Source organism: Lepidochelys kempii, chromosome 1, assembly GCF_965140265.1.
Source record: "Lepidochelys kempii isolate rLepKem1 chromosome 1, rLepKem1.hap2, whole genome shotgun sequence".
Classification (NCBI taxonomy): Eukaryota; Metazoa; Chordata; order Testudines; family Cheloniidae; genus Lepidochelys; species Lepidochelys kempii.
The window spans coordinates 198871808-198897992 of NC_133256.1; the positions used below are offsets into that span (position 1 = coordinate 198871808).

At 44.9% G+C, this 26185-nt stretch overlaps 1 protein-coding gene across 1 annotated transcript in view; it reads right to left on the reverse strand.

Annotated features, from left to right (window-relative positions):
- Positions 1 to 2621: 2621 nt before the first annotated feature.
- The window catches only part of CCDC80 (coiled-coil domain containing 80), a 32656-nt gene continuing 9092 nt past the window's right edge, over positions 2622 to 26185 (reverse strand). The window contains exons 4-8 of the mRNA XM_073308314.1: positions 21129 to 21265; positions 19958 to 20106; positions 13944 to 14047; positions 9822 to 9902; positions 2622 to 8714 (exon numbers count right to left, since the gene is read on the reverse strand). Coding sequence (XP_073164415.1) covers positions 8368 to 8714; positions 9822 to 9902; positions 13944 to 14047; positions 19958 to 20106; positions 21129 to 21265 — 818 coding nt within the window. The 3' untranslated portion in view covers positions 2622 to 8367. The remainder of the gene's footprint in view (positions 8715 to 9821; positions 9903 to 13943; positions 14048 to 19957; positions 20107 to 21128; positions 21266 to 26185) is intronic.

The window sequence follows — 26185 nt, forward strand, 5'->3', positions numbered from 1 at the left end:
CACAGTGGAAACATCCACTGTATAATTCCTCACAAAACTATTTCTTAAAGGGTTATTTAATGATCTGTGCTCCATCGTTAAGCTATGCCAGAGTGTGCAGCAGCAGCTCTTTGAAGAACATGATATTAAAACACTATGTGATTTAATTATTAACCAATCAGGATGCTTTTATTATGTTATTGACCAATTATGTTATCAACTTGCACTAAATTATTAACTTATCTACTGTGTGAATAAAAGTATTTCCCTTGTGTTCAAATATGAATAAATATTACAGTAAATGAAACAATGAAGTGACACTATTGTGGCTCTTTTGGCTTATGTTGATGGCTAATTTGGCTCCTGAACCACTGAGGCCTGAGCATCACTGATTTATACTATTCTTGGGTGTTGAAGGAACTTAGTTTTCACAAAGACTAAACTCTGGACCAAATTTGAGTTGACAACATCTTATAAATACACACTCCTCCTCTTTTCTGAAGTGAGACTGACAGCCCACCCACCTCAACTTTCTTAACACACCCCAAACTCCTGATGAGACAGGCAAAGCCACCGCACTTCACAGCTGCAGCTGAGCCCAGTGCACAAACACACACCTGGTGCCCCCAGCCCCCAACTACTTCACAATTCCAAAACAGATGCCCAGATGCACCTATCCATTTTCAAGCTAGAAACTCAGAGCGACGCAAACAGGCTTTACAGGAAAACCGCAGCTCCCAGCGCAGGCAGCTAGCTCTGGGCTCCCACGTGTGCTGCTGCAGAGTTTCTCAGTGGGCTGAAGGAAATCCTGCCTTTGAACTTGTGCTCCAAAATTCATGGGGCAATGTGTTCTCTAGCTTATTAATGTATACCCTCTGCCACGCTTGATCAGTTCATTGGTCCATCAAGTGTGATATCCAACCTCCAGTTGTGCCAATACCTGTCAAGTTGTACTTGGTGTTGGCCCTCCAACTGCTGCAGCAGTCAGCTCCTGAATTGCATGTCTAATTCACCTCAGTGGTAAAATGCTTGATTTTAAACCGCTAAAGCTGGGAGCAATAAAGGGTTAGTACCCCCTTGTGGTACTTTATTCCAGCCCATGCTATTTAAAGAGCAGTTGCAGATTGGTAGATGGGATGCAGTAATGAAGAGCCTTGAAGGTGAAGACAAAGGCACTTGAGAGGCCTGCACAACTAATATCAAGTCAAAGGTGGTTTACTTGGACTCATTCTATTGTCTATCCAGGTTCTTTTACGTCATCATAGGACCCTCCCGTACACGAACCATTTTAGGTAAGTCCGTCTATTTAAACTCTTTGCATGCAAAACAAGAAAGTGCTTGGACGGATCTGAGGGTGAGAGAGATGCTGTGGGCTAGGCCCTGAGGCCCCCTGCTGGAGGCCTTGTGGCCCTGCCACACCCCTCTCCACTATACGGCAGTAGAGAGGTCCTCCAAGCTGCCTAGAGTGGCTGGTTGGGAAGTAGCCACTCTGGGCCCAGCAGGCTAGTGTACAAAGAGGTGCTGGGCCAGAGCGAGTTCAGTTCCTTGATAGAGGTGGAGGAGAGTGGATGGTGCCCTGGGCTGGCTGCTGGGACTCCACCAGGACAAGGCCCTGAGACAGACTGTGTGTGTGAGACTCGGCCGGAGGGCTGAGTCAGCGAAGACCCAACACAATCACACACTCAGCCAGGGGGCGCTCGCGAGAGGTGAGTGCCACACTGTTCCTGGAGGAATGAGAGATTCAGAGCAGCTTTTTGGAAAGCCAGAGAAGGGGTTACAGTTGTTAAAGGTAGGAAATCATCAAACCATAATTTGGGAGAGGAACCTATTAGAAATGGCCAAAATCCCCTAACCACACCCCTAAGCTAATGTCAGCCTGCAGGTTTCTGAAGGCTTCAATGGATTTCTCGCCGAATAGTCATCATGTTAGTTTTCTTATTTCACTTCTCAGAATAAGGTTTGATTTTCTCCCCCGCTCCCCTTCAATTTCAATGGGTACGGCTTCCTGCCCTCTACAGCTAATCAGCAACCATGGTCCACCCCAGCTGTGGATGAGGTGCTCCTTAGCTCTCTCTTGCCTATTGCACTGGGATGTTTTGAGGCTTAACTAGGGATTAAATTAGGTCCCTTGGCATGTTGCTGAGCCATCCTTGGAAAGGAATTGTGTGTCAGGGGGCCACTGTTCCTTCCCTATTTGCCCCATCCTGTGGTGGAGAATAATTTGCTGCTAGTGTATGCCGGCAACAAGTTACTACCCACCACGCTGTGCTGGCTCAGCTCTTCTGGCCAGTACATTGAGAGTGTAGAGTCAGACTCCCGGTTGCTGCTCTGGGAGGGGAGTAAGTAGGTGTGTAAGACCCCTTGTCTCCGCATCCTTGGACCCAGGGTCTGGGTAGCCCATGCAGGGGGCTATCAGGAGGATGGCGACTTACCTCTTTCTCTTACTTCCTTATATAAGTGTACAGTCCCGGCTACTGTCTAGGAATCTAGGTCTTAATAGTTGTTAAAGCATTTTGAGAAGCTTGGATGAAAAGCAGTGTGCATGTAAAAGTAGTATTCTAGTTCCTCACTTTTTAAAATGTTCCTCCTGAGGGGAGCAGTGCCCTTTCTCTAGCGTATTTTAAAAAGAGTCAGACAAAAACTCACAAATTATGGTTGATTTATTTATTAGCCATTACTTTCTAAGTAACACATAGATGTGAAACTTCATAACCAGACTCAAGTTTTCTATACTTTTATCTTAGCTTGTTAACAGAGAGAGAATCCTGCCTGCTTTAACCTGTACAGAATGTAACAGGAAAACACATTTAAATGCAGTTTCCAGATGCATATTTTCATTGATGGGCGATGACCTGTTTTGGGAAGGGAAACCATTAATGCAAAAAACACCGTAACTGTTAACATTTCAGTTGCTTTAAGACACAGTTCATTGCTTTCCATTACATGCATCTTTGCAGTATACAGTATGTGCCTGAGTTTCCTGTCTTTTGCAAACATGATAGCTGTCAACCTTAGAACGATATTTCCAAGAACAACATATGGAACTATTAGCTTTAGATTATATTTCATTTAAAGGAGAGTGACAGGTTTTACATAAACTTTTCCAGAGAGTTTTCTAACATGCAAAGTCTGAGCATATAAATCAGCCCAACACCTCTAGAGACTGAACATCAAACCAGTTCAAACGGTCTCCAAAACCACACTTTTGGCCTCCCTACCTGAGATTTCTGTCTGAAGACAAATGAGATGGAGAGAAGCCATTTCTGAACTTTATAAAGTGTGCTTAGTGTAGTGGTGGCAGTATAGTCTAATGGCTAGAGGATGGAGTGGCACTCAGGAGACCTGGGTTCAATTCCCAGCTCTGCCACTGACATGTTAGGTGACTTTGGGCAAGTTGTGTCCCCTCCCTATGCCTCAGTTATGCCATCTGTAAAGTGGAGATAACGATACTGACCTTTGTAAAGCACTTTGAAACCTGCTGATGAAAAGTGCTATATAAGAGCTAGGTATTATTTTTCCAAGTTCCCCACGTGACAAAGTTAAGCTGGGCAGCTGCAAGAGAGTCATTTTTTCCCCTCAAAGTTTTGCTTTTAATGCCACATTGAAAAAATGCATTTTTGTTGCACATATTAACGTTTACTTTTGGATAAACACAATGAAAATATGGTTCTCTTGCTTTCCTACAATAGCTTAAGTCAGTAGTACTTCACAGTATGTTTGGTCCAATTGTAACGCACTTCTTTGTACTGCAGCTATTTCACTTGGCTGAATGCTTCTTGACCATTTCAGTGTATTCTTGCACATCATCAGGAGATCCCAGGGCAATAGGTGCTCTCTGGTGGATATCCTCAGGCTCTCTATCCAGCATGGAAGGCAAAGGCCTTTTTTCCTATAAACTGCGAAGGGGTTACCTCCGGCTTCTCCAGGGTGAGAGGCTGCTCTCCTCCCTACCGCGGGAAACCCCCAAAGCGGATTGCCTGTTTAGGGGAAGGACTGACATCCTGGGGTCAATAGCAGGACACACACACAGAGCAAAGGTATTCCCCTTTTGCTTTGTGTTTGTAAAGTGGTTCCTTTTTGTTTGCTGGAGGAACCGTCCTTGGTTCTGTCCTGAGGCCTACTTTGGAAGAATGGATAAGAGAACACAGAGGGGGAGGACAAACACTGTTTAAAGTGGGGCTGGCTTAACCCAGGCCCCGCCACTGCAAGAGAAGGAAGTGCAGAGTCCGGCGAGATGGAGAGGCCTTGCCACATCCTAAAATCTTGGTTGAAAAATCTGTAAGAAAATTGAATGATGCTTCAATGCTTGATGTATCTACACCAGATCTAACCATATGGAGACATCAGGTATGTAACTGTGGAGATACACCAACCCATGTGTCTGCACCTCTCCAAGGAAGGGCTGGACTTCGGGATACTAGGGCCCAATCCAACTCTTGAGGAAGTCTTTCCATTAACTTCAGGAGAGCTGGATGGGGCCCTTAGTGAGGCTCTCTTGAACTGGAGAGAGAGAAGTAGAAAACTTACTAATGGGAGGGAGACCTACCTCGTCTGTGCAGCAATAGGAACATTGACTCCCACCCAGAAATGGTGTGAATACCATCCTCCACAATGCTTTTCTCACAAATGACAACAGAGTGTTTTAAGAGAACAACGGCTGAGCAGAACATTGGCTTCTGCTACATGGCCTCTAACAAATAAATTGGGCAGAGAGCATTATGTCTGAAGACCATTCCAAGCAGTGTTATTTAGGAGACATCTACACTGTCTGTGGCAGTGAGCATCCCAGCCCTGGTCGACAGCCTTGGACTTGCACCTAGTGCACTAAACATAGCTGCGTAGGCAGCGCTTTGAAGTTGAGAGGTTTTTGTTTCTTTTTCTTTAAAAAAAACATATGAAAATAGTGTTTCCTTTAGTAAATTTCATCAGTATTGTGAATCCAACACAACAGCATTGGTGATAGGAGACGGCCAGAGGAAAAACGACCCAAAATTCTAGGAATCCTGCAAACATCCAGAAACTCCAAAACATCATTCTCTATCTACCATGAAGAATTGTTTCATTAACAGGCATAGAAATATGAACTTAATATACCTGCATGATGGATAGCTAAGCATGTCTCAGTTTCTGCTTGTTCTCAGAATGGTGCTACAGAAGGGCAGCGTTAAGGTTGGTTGTGAGACTAACAACATACTTTCAACAGTTTGGGGCTAGTTTTGTTTTTGGTAAAGTGGAGCCTTAATTTGGAAGTTTCCAGCTTTCTAATGTTTGGGGGGTGGTTTTTTTTTTTTTTGAGAAAGGTACATTGTTCTCTTAAGGGTTTTTTTGGCTGACAATGGGATAGATCATTTCAACCTTAGTTCCAGGTTAACAAAGTTTTCTGCCCAGGGGACTTGATAAAAGAGAGATGGGCTGCAAAATTCAGACCTGCTCTGGATATCAAACCCCATCCCTCAACATTTCAAGTTGCTCAGAAAGGGGAGTTAGGTTTGGTCTCTTAGAGATAGGGGTCAGCACCAAAATTTAGATCCATGTTAAGAAAAATCCTAAATCTTGCAGGTGTTCAGATGCAGAGTTTGTTTGGACCAGTCTCTATACATTGACAGCCACATACCTATCTCGACTTCAGTGCTAAACCCATAGAGTGACAGGTCAGCGTCTGGTGCATACACAATTTTAAATTCTCAGGATCTTGCCTATTTGGTTGAACTTTTCCATTTGTTTTGGCATGTTAAGTTCCTTCTCCCCGACCCCAACACTGGACCTTTCCGCTAACTCATGTTTTACAGCGTGATTTACTGTGCGTTTGTTTAGAGTCATTGCAAAAATACAAAGACATGGAAATGTTTTAAATGACTGAGAAATCTCCTTAAAATGGTGTTGTCTTTCATCTAAAGGATGTAAGGGTTAGAGAAACATCTGGTGTATCTTATCCTGCTTCTGCCTTAGGCCAAGACGGTTAAGCAGCTGACCGTTTTGCACTAAGGCAATCAGCACTTATTTTCTTACCATGAGCCATAGGAGTCACACACTTTCCTCTAAGACTTGCTTCAATCTGGCTCATTTTTTATCATTCCTTCTTGCCTTTTTTAAAAAAATTCTCTTCCCCCTCCATTTCAGCGGCTGAATTGCTGCAGGCAGCAGCCAACTTGAAAGATAGAAGTTACAAAGTAAACAGTCTTTTCAAGATGGCTTCTTCCAGGGCCATCCTTCACCAGCAAGCCCCAATCACCATTCCCTACCTAGGAAGGGAGACCCAGATCCTCAAAGATATTTAGGCACCTAACTCCCATTGATTTGAACAGGTTAAGCACCTACCGACCTTTGAGGATCTGGGTGTGAGTGTCACACTAGCTCCATGGTGACTAGGCCTCATGGCACTGAGGAAAGCCTGCTCCAGAAGGTGGCTGGAAATCCTGGTGCTGAGGGAAGCCTGCTTCAGAAGCGAGTTGCGCTTTCTGGCAGTGTGTTTCACTCTTCCTGTGCTTATCAGGGTGACCTAGAACTAGGGTGACCAGATAGGAAGTGTGAAAAAGCGATACAGGGGCTCAGAGGTAATAGGCGCCTATATAAGAAAAAGCCCCGAATTTCAGGACTGTCCCTATAAAATTGGGACATCTGGTCACCCTACCCAGAACTAGCATACAAGGTTGGACTTTTGAGATGGTTTCTAAGGAAAACACCTGGTTTTCAGTGAAGTCCTTGTTTTACTGAATTTAGTTCTCATCTGGGGGGACAAAGATTTCCAACTACTTGCTTAATGTCACACTGTGGGTTGTACTTTGGCTCCTGCGTGTTTCTACCCTGTGGCTCTGACCATTGATAAGAATCCTTTTCCAAATGTGTCCCTAAGGGTGATGGGTGGGATGTGTATCAAGATACCAAGTTTCCGTATAATCAGTGAGGTTAAAGGTCACCTAGATGTGCCTTCCATCCTGCATGAGGCCTTCTCATTGGGATATTCCTGAATCTTGCTGCAAGACCCTTAAGGGTTAAAGACCTGATTCAACTCTCATTAAAATGAGTAGATAGATTCCTTCCCATTGATTTGAATGGGAGTTGGTTAGAGCTCTCTATGAATTAATTTTTGAAGCTCCTATATTCTAACACAGTTTCCTTGACTAGGGTGGAGTTCATATTTTTAAACTGTATGTTACAAAACAATAGGATAAAAGATTGGTACCCAGGAGTTATTGCCTATGGCATAGTGTGACTAGTATAGTTCTCAAAAAAAAAAAAACAGTGGGCATGCTAGTTAGAGAAACCATAGCAGAAGCAGAGCTAGCTGAATAAGCAGGTCCAAATTTTCATAAACATTTTTGTATAAAATAATTGTCCTTTGTTGGGGAGTGGGGGGAAGGCGGAGAAGGAATTTGAAATTTAGATGAAAATTTTTGTCAAAATATCTATCTGGCTCCAGAGATGGAATTTTCACCAAAATGTTATTAGAAATTGCTGGTTGAAAAGCAAGTAAAAATGTTCACAAATATTTTTGAGAAATGTCTTCCTTTTCTGCCAACATTCAATTTTTTTCAGCCACCTAGAATTTGAACCCTGCTAGCTTGCAGCTCTGGCTTAAGCAGAGCTGTAGCTAGGATGGATTTAATTGTCTCATAGAGCAAAAACCCCAGCTAAAGACATAAAGTGACATGCAGCAAGATTTGTTGTTCAGAGCTTTTTCTGCTGCATTGTATCAAATCCTTTAGCAACCCTTAAGGTGGCATTTTGGTAGGTTATGGATGAAACTCAGCTAAGGACAAAGCTGATCCGTTATAAAAGAGATGCAGTCATTTTAGAGAAGGCATTTTTGAAAGGGTTTTAAAAAAATTATTATAAAAGAGAACCTGCCCCACACTTCTTTCCTAAAATCTCCTTCCTCGGGAAAGTCCTGGCATGTGATCCTCTGTGTCTGTTCATCAGCATGATACAAAATTCTCACTTTCCAATAAATATGCTTTGTTTTTCTCCTTGAAAAAAAATATATATAAAAAAGTGTTACAATGTCTATTGTACAGTTTGTGTCCTGGCTACAGTATGAGGTCTGTGGAGGAAAGATTTTTTGTTTTTGTTTTTTTGGTTTTGTTTTTTTGTTTAATACAAACAAACTGCAACTGGTGATGCCCTCTGGTTACAGGGGTTAAAAAATATAAAGGAGTCTTTACTTCTTAAAAGCATCAGTTCTACTGGTTTGAAATATTTCACTGTAAAGGCTTGTGGATTTTCAAAACGGCAAATGCAATGTTTATGTAGGCCCTTGACTGAATACTGTAAGAAAGAGGCATGGGCATTTAGGTGGCTTGAGAAGAATTTCCATGTCTGGCCACTTGCGGCTTGAACAGCTATTAGGATGCAGGCAAGAGGCAGCAGTCAAAGGTTAAGTTGCTCTTTTTAGTATGGGTATCCATGGTGGTAACTTTCATGGTGACGGTAGTCATCTTGGTATCCTTCCTGGTATCCCTGGTGATAGCTATGGTAACCATACCCACCATACTCGTCTTCTGGGCATCGCATGCCAAGTGATTGTTGAATTGCCATTTCCTGTCGCCGGAGCTGCATGGAATCGATCAAATCGTACACGATCACCATGGACCACATTGGGGAAGGGTACCAGGATTTGACGTTTCCATCTTTGCCAACCAGAAGCATGGAGAAATATTCAGGGCTGATTTGGAAATAATTGCGGATGTCTTTCACCAGGTTAGTAGGGACATCTTCTCGCTCCACATTGGAGCTTCCTAGAAAAGGATAGAATCAGGAACAATGCTGGTTTTGATTGCCCAGCTAAATGATAATTTGGAAAGTATGCCCTGTGGCCTTTTCTTCCTATTTTACTGCCCTCTGTAAAAGATCCTGGTCAGTTTAAGGATCTCACAACCCTTCTCAGCAGAGATTGACTTCAGGACCTCCTATTTCCAAAAACGCAGGTCACTATCATGTGAGCGGAAGAAGAATTTATTTGTTTTAATAGGGTTTTATTTGTTCTGCAGGCTGTAGCCAGCAGAGGGTGATATAATCACACACTCACGCAGGTGTCTGATATTCCAAGCAATTTGGGGCAGTGGTTATATACCCCAAATGCCAGCAAAGGTGGTGAGGTTCCTTCCTGTTCTCACCTCTCCTTTGATGGATGTACTTAATAGGGTTACGTAGCTGAAAAGCTCCCTGCCTCCAACATGTGCTGTGGATCTCTGGTGCAAGGCTAACCCTGTGTGGGCCTTGTGGCACTGAAGGAAGCAAGGAATTGATGATGAAAGGAACCTTGAGTGAAGTCAGAGGCCTGCACATGAGCAGTAGCTGTGACTGTGCTTTATTAGCTTCCCCTTAAACCCTATAGAAGATAAGGATATGGACACCCCTTTGGCGGGGGAGGGGGCGAGGAGAAGCGTGCATTTGACCCACTCTATTTTGACTTCAGTGGGAGCTAAAGACATGCTGCACCTTGCCCCGTCCCTACCAATTATGGTGCCCTATGCAGCCCGAGCACCTGACCCCTCCCCGCAGAGGGTCTGGGCTGCGCTCAAGGCCTGCGGGGCTGCGGAGGCAGGAGTTGTGGGATCTGCTTGTGGGGGGGCCACAGGCCCAGAGCAGCCCGGGGGATTAGCGGGGGGCCTGGCGCCAGCAGCAGGAAGTGGAACGACCCTCCCCAGCCCGCTCCATTCTCCCCAACCTAGCCATGTCGCTCGGGGGAGAGGGCTTGGGGAAGGGGTCCGCTTTAATTCTAGTCATATCTGTCCCTCTTACCACCCTTTCAAGCAAAGTTCCCAGCTGCCCCTTAGAAACACACAGTGCTGTGTATGTGCCCTTCATGAGCAGTCATTAAAGACTGGGAAACCATTTCTCACCATTGATGGGATACAATTCTAAGACACCACCGATCTCTTCCCCGAGTCCTAGCAGCTTGAGGATAGTTATGTGGCGCAGACCTGCAAAGGAACGAGAGGTGCTTTGGGTGACACCAGAAATTTCCACTCAGTCATGGACAGATGTTATTTTAACTGTCCAGATCCATGCTTGCTTGTTGGGGTCCAATCCCACAAGTCTTCTGTGCAGGGACTGACACTGATTTCAATAGGAGTGCTGTACGTGAGCCAGCGACAGAAGCAACCATTCTGATCAGCTAGTCTGACCTCCTGCGTAACACAGGCTGTAGAATTTCCCTGAAATAATTCTATGGCCTGGTGGGCTTAATCAGGGGTTGGAATTTGGGGATAAGCTAATCCATACAGGCAGCGTGAAACTTATATTGTGAGAGCATGTTTCAGAGTAACAGCCGTGTTAGTCTGTATTTGCAAAAAGAAAAGGAGTACTTGTGGCACCTTAGAGACTAACCAATTTATTTGAGCATGAGCTTTCGAGACCCAGCAGCCTCCAATGTGGTTCTGCTGCGTGGGAGGGCAATCACAGGGGACAGGCACACTGGGGAATTGCAGAGGCCAACTCCATGGGCATAACTTCCCTCACCTCCAAACCCACCTCCCATTGTGTGGGGAAAGGAAGTGGCGCGGGTGAGGTGCACCAAGAGGGACACCGGGCAGGTGGATGCTGCTGCAGTAGCGGGTCATGGAGTGTCCTGGTGTGTGCATGGATGGATTCTTCAGAGGCTGAACGAAGGGGCCCTCTTGTCCCAAGCCCAGCCTTTTAAGTTGCCCCCTAAATGTTCTGCTAATGTTCTTACACTTGCATAAACTAGAGTGCAAAATATCTCCTGCCCATCTCTGGTGAGGTTTACATAATATCTCAGTACTTGTGTTTATTGTTTGACTCAGAGTGTCTTTTATGGGGTCTAAACAACAGGTGAGTTGGTGATCTTGTATTAGTTCCACCACCCATGAGAAGAGCAGCTCATATGGTGTTTTGGCCTCCACCATGGCTCCCTGAGAAAATCCTGCAGTCTTTATTCAGTCAAAACTGCCATCAACTAAGATCTGCAGGATTTTGCTCTAAGGCATTAAAAAAAAAAAGTGAACAAAGTAAATATAAATAAAGACAAATATTAGAACCTTAGCTCACCCTGGCACAAAGCTGCCAGGGCATTCATGTTAAGGCAGGTAAGCTGGGCAGATGCAATTTACTGCTTACATTGATAAATTGCTCATCATTTCCCCAAATTAGGGAACATATGCTCTGCCCCTTGGCTTTAAATGCATGGATTGTGAACAGTGTTCCCTCTAATTTTTCCCACACGTGTGGAATGAATTTTGCTATGTGCACCAATATGGAGGTGATATGTGACACATCACCTTCATATTGGTACACATAACAAAATTCATGTGGTGGGGGTGGGGCAGAGAGGTTTGGAGTGTGGGAGGGGGCTCAGGGCTGCAGCAGAGGGTTGGTGTGCAGGGGTGTTAAGGCTCTGGCTGGGGGTGCGGGCTCTGGGGTGGGACCAGGGATGAGGGGCTCAGGGCTGGAGCAGAGGGTTGGGGTTCAGGGGTGTGAGGGCTCTGGCTGGGGATGTGGGCTCTGGGGTGGGGCAGAGGGTTGGGATATGTGCGGGGGGGGGGGGGGATGGGCTCTGGGGAGGGGCCAGGGATGAGAGGCTCAGGGCTGGGGCCGGGCTCTGTGGTGGGACTGGGGATGAGGGGGTGGAGCAGAGGGTTGGGGTGTCGGGGGGATAAGGGCTCCAGCTGGGGGTGCGGGTTCTGGGGTGGGGCCAATGATGAGGGATTTGGAATAGAGGAGGATGCTCCGGGGCTATGGTGAGGAGAGAGGACTCCCTCCCAGCTCTCTCTCCCCGAAGCAGCACCTGGGCTGGGGGGAAGGGTGCCTCTCCCTGCTGTGGCAGCTCCAGGGCTGGGGCCAGGGGATAGGCACCCCTTCCCTGGCCGCAGCAGGTCTGGGACTGAGTGGGGCTGGGAGAGGGGCACTGCGGCAGGTCCTGAATGGGCAGGTTCCCTGAGCACCTGTGCAGTGCTAAATAGGCTGCTGCATGGCATTGCAGCTTACAGGGAACTTAGGTTGTGAGAGGCAGGGTGCAGAATCTCAAGTGGAGAAGCTGTAGGGTCTGGTAACTTATCAAGCAGCCTTAGAAGAGGCATGATGATCTCCTAATACTGGAAGAATGGTCAGTGACCACCACTGGGTGCAAAGCAAAACTATGTTACTGTATCAGACCATGAGTCCAGTATCCCACCCCCTGCCACACCAGATCAGCCCACTGGTCCATCTAATCTCATAGCCCTCTAGGGGAGTGTCCGGCCATGCTGGATCAGACCATTAGTCCATCTTAGTGTGGTATCCTGCCTTTGGCAATAGAAGCTTCAAAGAAGGGAAAATCACCCCTCCTAATTACTCCTGACCAATTGTGCAATCCTGCCCATGGGGATGAAAATTCCTTCCTGACCCATGGAGTAGTTGTTGGGATGAGATTCACAAAGGCATTTTAGATCCCTATCTTTCATTGAAATCAAGGGGAGTTAGGACCCTAAATATATTTGTGAATCCCACCCTTCATGCCTTGATGCATGAGATTTTGTTACCTTAGTTTGCAAAAAATCTCAGGAGATCCAAAGAGTAGTGAGAGCTTTATTTTAAATTAGTTGAAAGAAATGAAGAGAGAACCCCACCAAATGCATGAAAAAGTCAGCATGCAGAGAATAATGCACTTATTCATGAGATGTACAGTGGCAAACTGTTTGGAGGTAACATAACCTGTAGCCCTCAAGTGGGAAATTACTATGGGGATCAGATTAAATCAGGCATCCACTTTTTCTTTTTTAGACAGAGGATTGGAATGTTGTCTTTGAGAAAAGATCATAGAGACGCACCAGGGTCCCAGTTAGTGAGGCACCTCTTTCTATACTGGGAAAAGTCTTAGAAGCTACTATTTTAGTGACTCGGAGGCAGGACGCTTGGAAATGCACAACTTGATTAAGGATATTCAACCATGGCATGAGGAAAAAAGGAGGGTTATGCCTTATTAACTTGCTGGAATCCCTTAAGGATATCCCCAACAAAGGGAAGAGAGTTAAGTGAATAGTGGCTGTATGCAGATCTTCAGAAAGTATGTGACAAAGCTCCATATCACTCACTAATTTGGTATCAAGGGAAGTGGAAGCGGCTGAGGGTGTGTATGACAGTGAGACTGTGATTAAGAGAGTGACTCTGTAAGTGAGATTGTGTGGATCCCTGTTTATTCAGGCACCACTGACATTCACTGAAACAGTTGGAGACTTCTGCTACAGAAGGCATTCCACTACATTGCTGCTCAACAGGGGAAAATCTAGCCCCTGCCACTACAGATGCACAGAAGACTCCAGACAGTGTGGAGCTATGATGCGTGGAGGAGGCTATGCACCAGAAAGCTGGGCAGTGGTGTACTTGCTCCATTTACACGGCTGTTAGGGGAAGGCAGGGAATAGGCAGAGCTGAGTGAGCCCCCACTGCATGGATTCTTTAGCTCTTCCTTTCCAGTAAGGGCTATAGGCGCCCTGAAGGCTCTTCGTGCTAAGTGGCTGAAGTGGCCTCCATGAAGATGCTTTGCATAGTTGGGATGAGGAAGGAAAGAAGAACATAGCTCTCTCCATCCTTTCATGCATCTCCTTGCTGCCCACCCTGGTTCTGTATTGGGCTGATGATTGGTTCCTATAAGCACAACTTGCTTATACCACTAATTTGCAGAGCTGTGACAACAACAAGATGGACAAGCCCAGGGCTGTTCTATTGCTAAAAATGCCCATCAGAGAGAGAGTCTGAAGGGGCTTTAACTCTTCCCTAACCTAAATGAGGGATTTCAGAGGAGGTATCAGCATCCCCCATGGTATGCTTGGGTGGCAGCGGCTACTACGGTGCATGTCCGAGGTTTGTCTTCTTCCATCCCTAGCTGGGTGGGTTCGGTTAAGTTTTCAGCTGGACAGACCTTCTCAGGCTGTCTGGGTTTAGATTTGAGTGAAGGAATCCATCCCCAAATGGCACTCCGGAAGGATGTGGTCTGGGGAGCAAGAGCATAATACAATCGGACTTACCAAAATTACAGGCCTGTCCACTGAGGGCAGAAAGCTGCTGGGAATAGGCCCAGTCCTCGTCACTGGGAGCAGAGATCACCAGCAGCCTCCTCCTCCACCGGAACCTGGAAAGAGATGAGAAGACAACAGAGAAGCATTGTTCTGTGCTGCCTCAAGCGCCCTGAGCATTGTTTTGAATTGAGGGGTCAGTGTAGATATGGTATTTCATAGCCTTCAAAGTGCTTTACAGAGAAGCCAAGGGGGCCCATTGGCCGCTACTGTGACTCACATGATGCACAGTGCAGCTTGCTCCTTAGGGAACCACAGTGCATCATGGAAGATGTAGTCTGACCCAGGAGCCTGGCCCACAGGAGAGACTGGAGCCCTGAAGCTTCCAAACGGCAATTCCAGTGAAGCATTACAGCACCGTAAGTAGTTTAATGTCCAACTGACATGAAACGAAATGTTCCTATTCCATTCCACAAAACGAACTGATCTTACCTGAAACAATGTTTCATTTCTTTTTTTTTTCCTGATGGAAAATTGAAAATGTCAGCAAATTCAAAACTTTCTGAAGGAAAATTTTGATTTTTGGAGAAATTGCATTTTGAAGGAAAATTCCCACCCATCTCTAGTGGGGAAGCATTTTTAAAAGGTTTGTTAGTGTGAACTTAGATGCTGAATGTGCTCCCCTAACTTGCTTAGGGGGGGCTATAGAACTATAGAAAAACAGGCTTTGGGGGTATGTCTATACTGCAGCTGGAGATGGGTTTGGTAAGCTAGTGTGCTAAAAATAGCAGTGGCACTGGCAGCAGCCTGGGCTAGTTGCCCTGACTACAATCCTATCTGAGACCCTAGGTACTTACTTGGGTGGCTAGCCCATCACACTGCCACAGCTACATGGCTATTTTTAGCGCACTAGCTTGATTAAAACTAGCGTGTGTACGTCTACCCGAGTTGGAAATTACACCACCAGGCTGCAAAGCAGATGTAGACTTTGAGAGCTTAGAGGAGATGTGCTACAGCACCGATACTCAGACTGCGGCTTTTAACCGCAGGCTGCTCTTTAATGTGTCTCCTGCAACTTTTTGCAGCATATAATATTAAAACACTGTGAGATTTAATTATTAACCAGTCTATGTTATTAGCCAATCAAGATGCTTTTACTATGTTATTAAGCTATCAACATGCACTAAGTTATTAACGTATTTGTTGTGAGAATAATATATAAAAACTAAATATTTCCCCCATCATTCACACTACTGTGGCTCTTTTGGGTAATGTTAATTGCTAATTTGACTCGTGAACGCTGAGGTCTGCATATCACTGTGCTACAGGAAGCAGGAAGAGAAGGCGAGAGACGAAGAATGAGAAACGGGATGGGCAAAGCAGCTTAGAAATAAACCCAAACTCTTCCCCCACACTCCCTTTTCCAATTTAGATTTGAACCTAGAACCAAATTCAAGACATATATTTATGAAGGTTCCCAAATGTTTGGTCAATGTTTTCATTCATTATTTGTATTCAAATTAGAGATGGAGCCTGAGCTGCAAAGTTTGTATCCGGACCTGAGTTGTCTCAAAGTTCAGGTGGTGTTCAGATCTAGGACTTTGGTTCATCCCATTTACAGCTGGGATTCTCCATTAATTTCATAGTGTAGCCCACATCTTAATAGAAGGCTTATCTCCTCCCCTCCTGCTTGCCATGATCACCTCCTCCCAACATTCATGAATGTACACACCACCTCCCACTCCCATTTGTAAGTACAATGTCCCTGTGACAACTAGAGCAATTTCTTCCATGGAAAAGGAGGATGAGAGGAAGGATGGTCTAGTGATTTAGCGTGCTGACTTAGGAGACCTGGGTTCAGGTCCCTGCTCCACCCTGGCTTTCCTGTGTAACCTTGGGATAAGTCATTTTAGTGTCTCTTTGTCTCTCTCTGCCTCAGTTCTTCATCCTGTATATTGTGGGTAATAGCACTGCCCTACCTCAGAGGGGTGTTGTGACAGTAAATGTGATAAAGACTGTGAGATGCTCAGATAGTAGGGTAATGGGAGCCATATAAGTACCTAAGAGAGAAAAGTATTGAGTGTACTCTTGGCTTCGTTTTAGCAGTTGGAACAAGGAGGAGCCAGCACCGTGTGACTAGCCAGCTCCCTGTGGACTAGAATCAAGTGTTCCACAGACCAGCATTTGGGAACCTCTGCAGCAGAGGAGTATAGGCCAGATGTAACTTGGGGGTCCAGATCCAAATCTGAACTCTCACAATATTTGGGGATGCTGGATTTAGGAGTTTTGTTCAGTTTCATCTCTAATTGTCATACCTATGTTCTTCCCAGTTCTGTCCAGGACTGGAAGAGGATAAAGCCTGATCTCAATTTTGCATGTCCAAACATCTTGACTAAGCATCTGAATTTTGGATGCTCAGCCAACGTGACCCTCCAAATCTCAAGATCTTTACACATTGCCATCTCTAGGTGATATAATGGCTATTGGAATTGGGAATTGTATTGCAGACTGGGATAGAAAAATCACCATAGAATTTCTCACAGTACGTGTTACTTTTCAAGTTGTGCTATGCTGCTAGAAGAGCTCCAACTGGTTGCAGTCATACAGTTTGTATATGAATTAGTGAGGATCACCTGGCATTGCGCTATCCAAGAAGGGTGGTGATGGGGAAAAATTTGTAACCAGTCTCAAAAACCTAAATGAAAGGTTATTTAGTATTTTAAAACAACACTTTTCTCCGTAAAGGTACCTCCCCATCCAAAACTAATTCGGTTTAAAAGAATTCACAAAACTGCAGGGCTATTTTTGTACCAGGAAATGCTCTTTTAAAGGGAGGCAGATGCTGCTATAACAACAGTATTTACTTTGAGCACTTTGATACACGCCTATAAGACATCCCAAAGCTTCAAAACCTGTCAGTGTCACCATTCACAGGTAACTATGAACCAGCTGATGGTCTTTTTGAAATTTTTGGGCTGAATCCAAAAAGAAAGGTTTACCCGCATGGTAATTTTCTGGGGAGGTTTAGCACAGATATAGGTGTGAGGTTTTTTTTGTAGCAGTGGTGGGTGAAATTCTGTGGCCTGCATTGTGCAGGAGGTCAGACTAGATGATCATAATGGTCCCTTCTGACCTAAATATCTATGAACTCTATGAACTCTAAGTAGGCCTTGTGCTTGTGTCACAGCAAGGCCTTCTGGGAAAAAAGCCAGGACTTTTGTGGGGGCAGGGAGTTGCTGTTGTGGTTTTTTTATTTTAAGTAAAAAAACAAGTTACATTGTTTTTTAGGCTATTGATGCCAGCTGATGAGACAATGGCTGAGTTCCTCAGCCATACTGCATAGCAAAGAGATGCCAGCCAGCTTCTGACTAGCTGGTCTGCTGATGAGGTAATGGCCCTGCTTCCCCACCCAGGGCCACACACTGAAGTCCGCTGTAGTCTTTCCACTGCCTTTAATGGGCTTTGGATCCATTTCCCCATGGAGCATGGTGAAGAAACCGAGGGCAGCTCCTAACCAGCTGGTCTGGTGGTTTGGCAATCAATGGCCTGACTTCTTCATTCCCGTAAGACTGAAAAGAGAGATTCCCGGGAGGGAGCCTTAAGCCCTGAAGAGCACCCTGCTGGCAGGAGGGAAGACTATGTGGGAGTGTGTGGGCGGAGTGAAAGAAGGGCAAAAATCACGTCACCCTTTTAAAAAAACAAAAAAATCCAAAAATCTCCTTTGTGATATTTTCAAAATTTTAACATGGGAAAAGCCCCATCCTAGCTATAAGTAGGGGCTTAGAATGGAAATTTTGGATTAGAGTCTGCCATGACACCTACCCATGCAGCCACATGGACCAAGGTGTAAATCAGGCTGGAATTTGGCTCATCAATGATGAGAGCCTTTTGCAGGAGTTGTGTATTTAAGAAAAACATTCACAAAGTTAATTCATAAAAACCAGTGGGGGCAGAACTGGAGCAAGGCCGGAGGGAGAAGTTCTACAGGAGACAGAAGAGTAGCCTCAGTTCTGATGCACAAACCTGTGCCTGATACACTGAGTCCCCCTTTCCCTTGGTCTTCCATCCAAGTACCGGCCTCACTCAGCCCAACCCTCTGGCTCTGCTGGAATGAATCACTCACTCAGCCTATGCTGTCATCATCAGTGTAGATGTTTGGGGATGGACTTTACCAAGGAACCTGTACCGTGAGCCTTCAGCTGTGCAAGGATGAAGATAATTGACAATACAGTGCTTGCCACAGTTAGTCAGGGATTGGCACCCACATACCCTTTCACCAGGGACTTATTTCTGATAAGCAGCAGGCCTTGCATTTGGAATCTGGGAGCCTCCAGACAGCTTTGTATCCAAACCTTCAACCTCTTTTCCCTACAACCACCCCTCCATCCTCTGCATTAGTCTGCAAGGGAGGTCAATGGTTTCAGTCCGGTCAGTGAGCTCAGACAGCAGCATAGTCAAATATCCTGTGTTAAACTGGGACTCCCCCGCCCCCCCGTCCCAAATGGAGACTCCCCCCAAACATCTGTGGGTTTCAAGGGTTCCCAAAGCCAGCTCTCACTAGTGGTTTCCTTCCATGCCATTCACACAAATTAAGAATGATATTTACATAGTTTAACTGACTTCCCTGATGAGCGACAGCAGGGGGTGACTCAGTTCCGGCAGTTTCATTCACAGGGAGAGGTAGTTTATGACAAAACAAAATGAGCCCTGCTGAGGGCCAGGCCAGATTCAGTGACTGGCATGATCTATCTACCTTTTAAAGACCCATTGATGCCCACTTCCTAGAAAACAAAAACATCGTCTTTGGAGACAGTTCTGTTTATAGATCCTCTATTTCTGCCTTTCTCTTCCCCTGGTTTTCTTTTTATTACTAGGGCTATTTGTAGGGAAACACAATTTTGTGGCTTCCTTCTCTGCTAGTATACAGGCTCTTTATTGCCTAGGACAGCTGTTCCCAAAGTGCGGTTCTTCTTGGTGGTGTAGAATGAGTCATTCTGAGAGCCAAGCAGGAGGGAAATGGGGGAGTTAGGAGATGTGGTGGATATGGTAAAGATGTTTTCTCGCGCACGCTCTCTCTCTGAGGAAGTGGCCCTCAGAAATGAAAATGCTGAAGAACCAATGACTTATGCATTCACCTCTTCCGGCTGCTTATTCCCCCCTTGGAGTCACAATCCTCAGTGTCCTCTGAGTCATTTTCATAGCAATCAGACATAAGAGTACAAACTGAGGATTTTGATAGTAGGGGGAGGAATATGCAGCAGCAGTAGGTGAACTCCTGAACAACAAGAGATCTTATTTTTGTGCACATCACCCAGTGATGGAGATGGGCCAGAGCTGCAATATTTAACTTCAGATCTGACTTTCTCCAAAGTCCAGGCACATTTTGCATCCAGGGGTGTTGCCTTGTGGGGAGAAGAGTAATACAGAATATACAGACTACGTGAGCAAAGACGTCTCTCTAAGCAGGTTTTTTCAGATGTTTTCCAGGATGCACTAGCAGCTCTTTCACACTGGCTGTTTTATTTCAGACATGATAAGAAGGACGTGGGGGAGAATGGAGTCAGTGATCTGAACTGCACAGAAGGAGTTGCAGCTGAAATAACGAGATTGTGGCATCCAGTGACCAAAGTACAGAAACATTGCAATGCTATTCTAGAGCTGAACAGGTTCAAAGCATTGCATACACATGAGCTAATTAATCCTCCCTTGCCCCTGTGTAGAAGATTACCCTTATCTTTGGAAACGGACACAGAAAAGTGAAGTGTGTTGGCCAAGATTGTGCAGCAAGCCTGTGGAAACAGAACCCAGGAGCCCCCATTTCCAGGGTTCTGCTCTCCGCAAGAGTATGCTGTAGCTGCAGCAGAGCTAACTGTGGTTAAATCTCATTATCTTGCTGGAAATGATAAATATTGCAAAATCTATTTAAAAAAACAACCACCTTTCCTTAAAAATAAAATATGCCAGATATTTTAAATATGATGAATTATCACTAGCAGCTAGAAACAGGTCAGTGCTGAAAGTAATACCTGGATAAGAAGTTTTCCAGGGACTGTTTCTTGTCATCTTTGCAGACAATACCTTCCCTCTTCTGCTTTTCCATATCTTTGATTCGTGACTGGAAGGTGTCAACCAAATCAAATATAGACTTCATTGCAATGGGCACTTCATAATATTGCTATAAAATAAAAGGTAAAGAATAGGCTGAATTACAGATAAAGCCCTTAAGCACATAACATGCCACTGCAAGAAGAAACAGAGAGGGTGGAAACTGTCCCTGATTTCACAGAGTCTGTTGTGAGGAACTGGATTATTCCTAGGATTCCAGCTTTAAATGTTTGCCTTGTAGGACAAACTTGTGTGTCAAGATACTGCACACAGCTCATTAGAATCAGGTTATCTTGCAGTATCATGCTATGCCCGAGAACATCATTCATATACGATGCAGCATCAGCGTGTTGTGTCACTATATCACATGGCAGCCCCAGGCTGCATTTCAGGACACCACGTGCTGCATTCAGCTCCTCTGACAGAGGTAGTTTTATGCTTGTGGTGAGTTGCCAGAGCACCATCTCAGCACACACCCAGACCTCCCACTGGAGTTCCCCCATCTTGAAAAGATGGACTGTGCCCTCCACCCTTCCCATTCGCTGTCAATCTCCCTTGCTGTCCACCTTCTAGGTGATGAAACCCTTCTGACCCTCCAAGTCAGGGGTGGCCAACCTGTGGCTCCGAAGCTGCATGCGGCTCTTCAGAGGTTAATATGCAGCTCCTTGCATAGGCGCTGACTCTGGGGCTGGAGCTACAGATGCTAACTTTCCAATGTGCTGGGGGTGCTCACTGCTCCCCTGCTCTGCCCCCACTCCACCCCTTCCCTCAAGGCCCCTACCCCTTCCCCCAAGCCTGCCACGCCCTCACTCCTCTCCCTCCTTCACAGAGCTTCCTGTGCATGCAAAACAGCTGATTGCGGCAGGTGGGAGGAGCTGGAGGGCGGGAGCTGATGCAGGGCTGCTGATGTATTACTGTGGCTCTTTGGCAATGTACATTGGTAAATTCTGGCTCCTTCTCAGGCTCAGGTTGGCCACCCCTGCTCCAAATAATGGCAAGGCCCCAAACCAGCCTCTCTCATGCATCTCATACCAGTCCACAGCATATTTCTGCTTTTCAATGCCTTTTTGTTCAAAAAGCTCAACTCCCCACCTTGACCCTCATGTCAATATCCGTCAGCACCATGAAGAAGTCATTGTAGGTCATCCCGTATTCTTTCCTCAGCTCATTGATGAGGTGCTGGTCCACAAGGTCATCATCCTCTACCACCTTCATGGGTTTCTCATTATCTTAAAAGCAAATAAACTGCTGATAAACATGGAATCACAGAGCAAACTGTCATCAGTTTCATCACATAAGTCGCACAAAAGGGGCCCAAACATCACCCACTCTCCCTCTCTCTAGTCATAACTGGCCATGGTTTTCAAAAGGGAAGTGATTTTGGCTTCCCAATTTACGGCACCGTAAAGGGGACTAATTTTCAGTCCCCACCTTCTGAAAACAGGACCCTAAAAGGTATCTTGAGCTGGACATCCAACATTGCTAGTCACTTTTGAAAATCTAGGCCACGTGTAATTTATCCTGAAGGAACTCAAAGCTCTCCACAGATATTTCACAACTACGGAAATGCAGTCACTTCTGGAATGGTATGTAGTGATTATTTAACAGTGCACCGCAACATTCTATGAAAAACAACATATCCAAATAAAACAGCACAGAGAATTTAAAACTTTAAAATACTATTAGCACAGTTGGATTTTGGCTAGGATTCCTGAGTTAACATCCCTATTCTTGCAAAAATTGACATGGGATCTTTAATGACCACAAATGACCAGGATTGCTGTTTTGTTTCATCCGAAAGGCAGCAGGTCTAGCCCTTTAGTGCCATGTTGGGGTACTGATTTACTATTGAGTGCCACCTATTGATCACCTACACACACTTCTCCATGCCAGCACTCAACAATTGAAAGAGAAAGGTCTGCATGTCAAGCCTGATTATGTAAATACACTCAACTCTACTGTGATCACAGAAGACATTCAAAAAGGCTTGCTAAAACACAGACAGTATCTTCATTTTGAAAAGAAAGCATCTTTGAGTTATCCACGTGCAACCCCCCCCAAAGTAAAACTAAACTTACTAAAATCTTGAACATCTGAAAAGATTTTTAACAAGTGAAAACATTATTTTTGTTTTCCTACATCTGAATAACCAAAATGACCAAACTAATCCTGCAGACGCTTTCAGATATACACCAAAAAAATAAATAAAAAAATTGCTTTTAAGAAGCGACCATAAGAAATTTCAGTCCATTATAAAGGTATAGCCAGGTGACTTAAAAAAGGTTTGAAATAGCAATGTCATCATCATCTCCATCTCAGCTACAGTGTCAATAGTGTTGTTCTATAGTCCTGCAGCAATGATCTAAAACGCTTCACTACACAGTGTTTTGTATAGTTTTTGTTTGTTTCCATAAAGGAAGCCACAATCGCACATGAAGCACCTGTTAAATGGGATTAACTCTGGCTCAGCTGTCATCTTTAAAGTGGCTATTACCACAACAGGCCACCGAAAGAAAAAGGTGCATAATCCAAAGTGTTTGTAATATCAAAAAGAGATATTAAAAGGTACATGCAACAGAGGGTGAGATCATACTGTACCCCCTACTATCTGTTATGCAATTCCCTAAGAATACAGGTGGAAACAGGAACAATAAGATATATTAAATCTCACAGCACAGGAATCAAATTAACCTCTAGCAACAGAGAAATAAATAAATGAAAATGAAAAAACACACAAAAATGACATTAAAGGAAATGTGGGGCACAATAAACTGTGAAAGAGTACAATAATAACTATGCTATGTTTTTCTATAGCACCTGCCACCTGAGGATCTCAGAGCACTCTGCCCCTCCCAACAGCCCCAAGATGTATATATTGCTATCCTCAATTGCAGATGGAGAAACTGAGACATAGGTATTAAGTGACTTGCCTAGATCAGAAAAAAGCAGTGGCAGAGCTACAATAGGACCCAGGAGTCCCACTCCCCTGCTCTAACCATTAGACAATAGTGAATAGGGACGAGGCAAACTGAGTTGGATAAATTAAATAAATACTGACCAGAATATTTGATCTCTGCAAACAGTTTGGTTTACTATTCATTACTTTTCTTTTTCATGCATCTCTGAACATCTCCAAGCTATGGGGGATATGGGTGTGGATTCAAAGCTCGCTGCAGGCCCATTGTCTCTAGAACTGGCTGCACAAAAACCCTGGATCCAGTTCAGATATGGACCTGAACTTTTTGCAGCTTGGGGCCATTTCTAATAGAAACCGTCAACAGTCTGAATGTTCCAGTGGTCACACTTTCTATTATGGTTACATTTACAAATAGTTTTTGAAGGGTTAGTACATGATTCACAGCACGTTATGCACATGATTCATATCTTCTAAACATGGTCTTGGGCACATCGGTAGAAGATGATGTAGTTGATTACAAGCCTTGGTTATAAGCAGCCTATTGAGTCGCTGGACTCTGACAATCACTTAACCATGTATTAAAACAGCTGTAAGTCACACGAAATATTTATACATGTACTCTTAAACGGTAAAACTGGCCAGGAGTAAACTTAGGCTGGGAAGTAGAAGAAAGTTTCTGGCTATCTGATGACTCAGTTTCTGGAACAGCCTTCCAAAAGAACAGCAGGTAGCAAGAAACCTAATGTTGTAAGACGGAGCTTGATACATTTTTGAATGGGATTGCTTGTGATAGCAGGGGACTGGACACAATGACCCAGAAGGTCCCTTCCTATGTGCTTATAAAATGTGACCTCTAAAATATATAATAATTATTACTAATACTAATTATTAATCAATGCAAACAACCCTGCAAAGCAAAGACAAACCAGCTCAGTAGAGTAGGGCAAGAAAGCTCAGCGAGAAATGTGACTGCAGCCAGCTCGGTGGTAAGTGACATAACACCAGATAAATGTAAAACAAACATTAACCATGGGTCTATAACCATGGCTATTTTTTCTGGTTAAGATTGCAGATGTCAGCACAGAGGTGACATTTTAGGGCTTCTCTGTCAGGGGAGACCAGAGAAGACAAACTATTTGACAACGTTCCTCTTCACAACTGATAGCTTAAGGCAAAAAGTAAGACTAGGAGTTAAAGGCAGGAGCAGGAGACAGAACTAGACATTTTTGCAAACCGGGAAGAAATTACTAGCCAGAGAATGCAGGGGTCCATTTCAAGACCACTCTGTTATTCACCACCTGCCCCCAACCTCCACAGCCAGAGATGGTCTCCAGCAGCAGGACCAGCATCATTCTGCTGTGCAAAGATAGAGGCAGGATTGAGAGGGGCCACACGATCTACTGCCACATGGAAGCTGCTCTCTTTCCACCCTTTCTGGAGGGGTCACAGCAGGAACGTGGGAAACCTGGAACCCTCACGGCTTCAGTAGCAGTCACAGAGCAGTTCTGCCACTGGGGGGGCGAGGGTGGGGGGATTCTTTTCCTCCCTCCCTCACATATATTTCCACAGTGCCCAGCCCAGCTACTTAGGGGTTTGGAGAGAGGATTTAGATGAGGTTACAGCAAGGTTGGGTTGCTTGGCTGAGCAGTACAGTGGCCCCATGCATTAAGCATTGGATATGGACCTAAGCAGTGTGGGTTGTAGTCCTGGGTCCAATGTTTACTAATGTGGTCTTAGCATTTGGAGTGAAGGTGGGCTGTGCTAATTTGGCTACTTGGAGTGGGATTTTCAAAAGCGCTCAGCGCTGGCCTAATTCTGGTCCTAGGGAAGTCAGTTGGGAGACTCTCATGGGATACAATAAGAGCAGAGCTAGTCAGTGCTTTTAAAACCATCCTGCTACTGACTGTGTGCATCTTTTCAGATGTGCATTGAATGAGGCTAGCTCTGAAGGACACTTTATGAGCTCAGTCAGTCGTGCTCACTAGTGTCTGGTGAGAGATTTAAACCTATGCTTTCCTTTAGATCCATAGATCTTAAGGCCAGAAGAGACTATTATGATCATCTAATCCAATTTTCTGCACAAAACACGCCAGAGATCCTTTATTGTGGCTTCCATTGATTCCTGCATCAAGCCCATATCTTGTGGTTGAGCTAGAGCATGTCCTTAGGCTGGAAATTTCAGAGAAGAGATTCTTGCATGAGATTATTATATTATTATTATTATTTAGTGTTTGTATTACAGTAGTGCAGGAAGGCCCCATCCAAGACTGGGACACCATTGTGCTGGACACTAATGCATCCATAAATATTGCAAGCACAGCTCTTCTTGGGAATTTTTGCTGCTTCTGGTCCTGACAATGAAAAAATGAAAGGGAAAAAAAGAAAAAGAAATTCCTATTTTCTGAACATATAAAAGGTTCAGGGTATGGCACAAGTTCAGGTGAACTCTTATTTTAACCAAGTTGTTTTTCTCATGTCACTAGCTGAGATGAACCCCTGTGAGCCTTCTGTGTTTCATCACCTAGTGTCTTTTTTCTGTCTGAGGATTCCGCTTTTGTACACTTGCATGTTTCTGGAACTTTGCTGGGTTTGGGTTAAACCTGGAACAGGCTGAAGGAGTATGGTGTATGTCAAACAGAGTGCATTTCTGTTTTATTAGCCAGATGGCAACTATATATAATCCTTACCAGGGCACTGATATGTGTATGGGCCTAACTATACATGGGGTGATCTTGAGTAAACTTAGACTTACTTGGAAAGAGCTTTCCCTGCTCCAGGTGTGCCACAGAGGCACAGAAATACTCTCTAGGCTCTACTCTCAGGGACCGCACTCTGAGTGGCTGGTGATTCCTATTGTGTTTGATGGAATAAATGGGCCCAGGGAGTCACACCCCTCACAAACACAGGGACCTAGATCCTCCGCTGAGGCAGCAGGGTACTAGCAGGCATTCCGTAACAACTTCCCGAACCTCAGACCAGCTGTCTGCCAGCCCTGCAAGGCCATGAAAGAGCTGAGCTCATGAGATTTCCAGACAGTCTCCCTTGCCCAAGAAGTTTGGAGAAACAGCTTAACTCCCAGAGGAAACTGGGTTTGATGTGGCAGAGCTATGAGAAGGAGCAATAGTTTCTATACAAGCTCTTCAAAAGCTGCAATCCAGCAAAGCACATAAACCCATGTGTAACTTTAAGCATAGAGCAGCCCTGTGATGTAGTGGGGCCGGATTGCACCAGA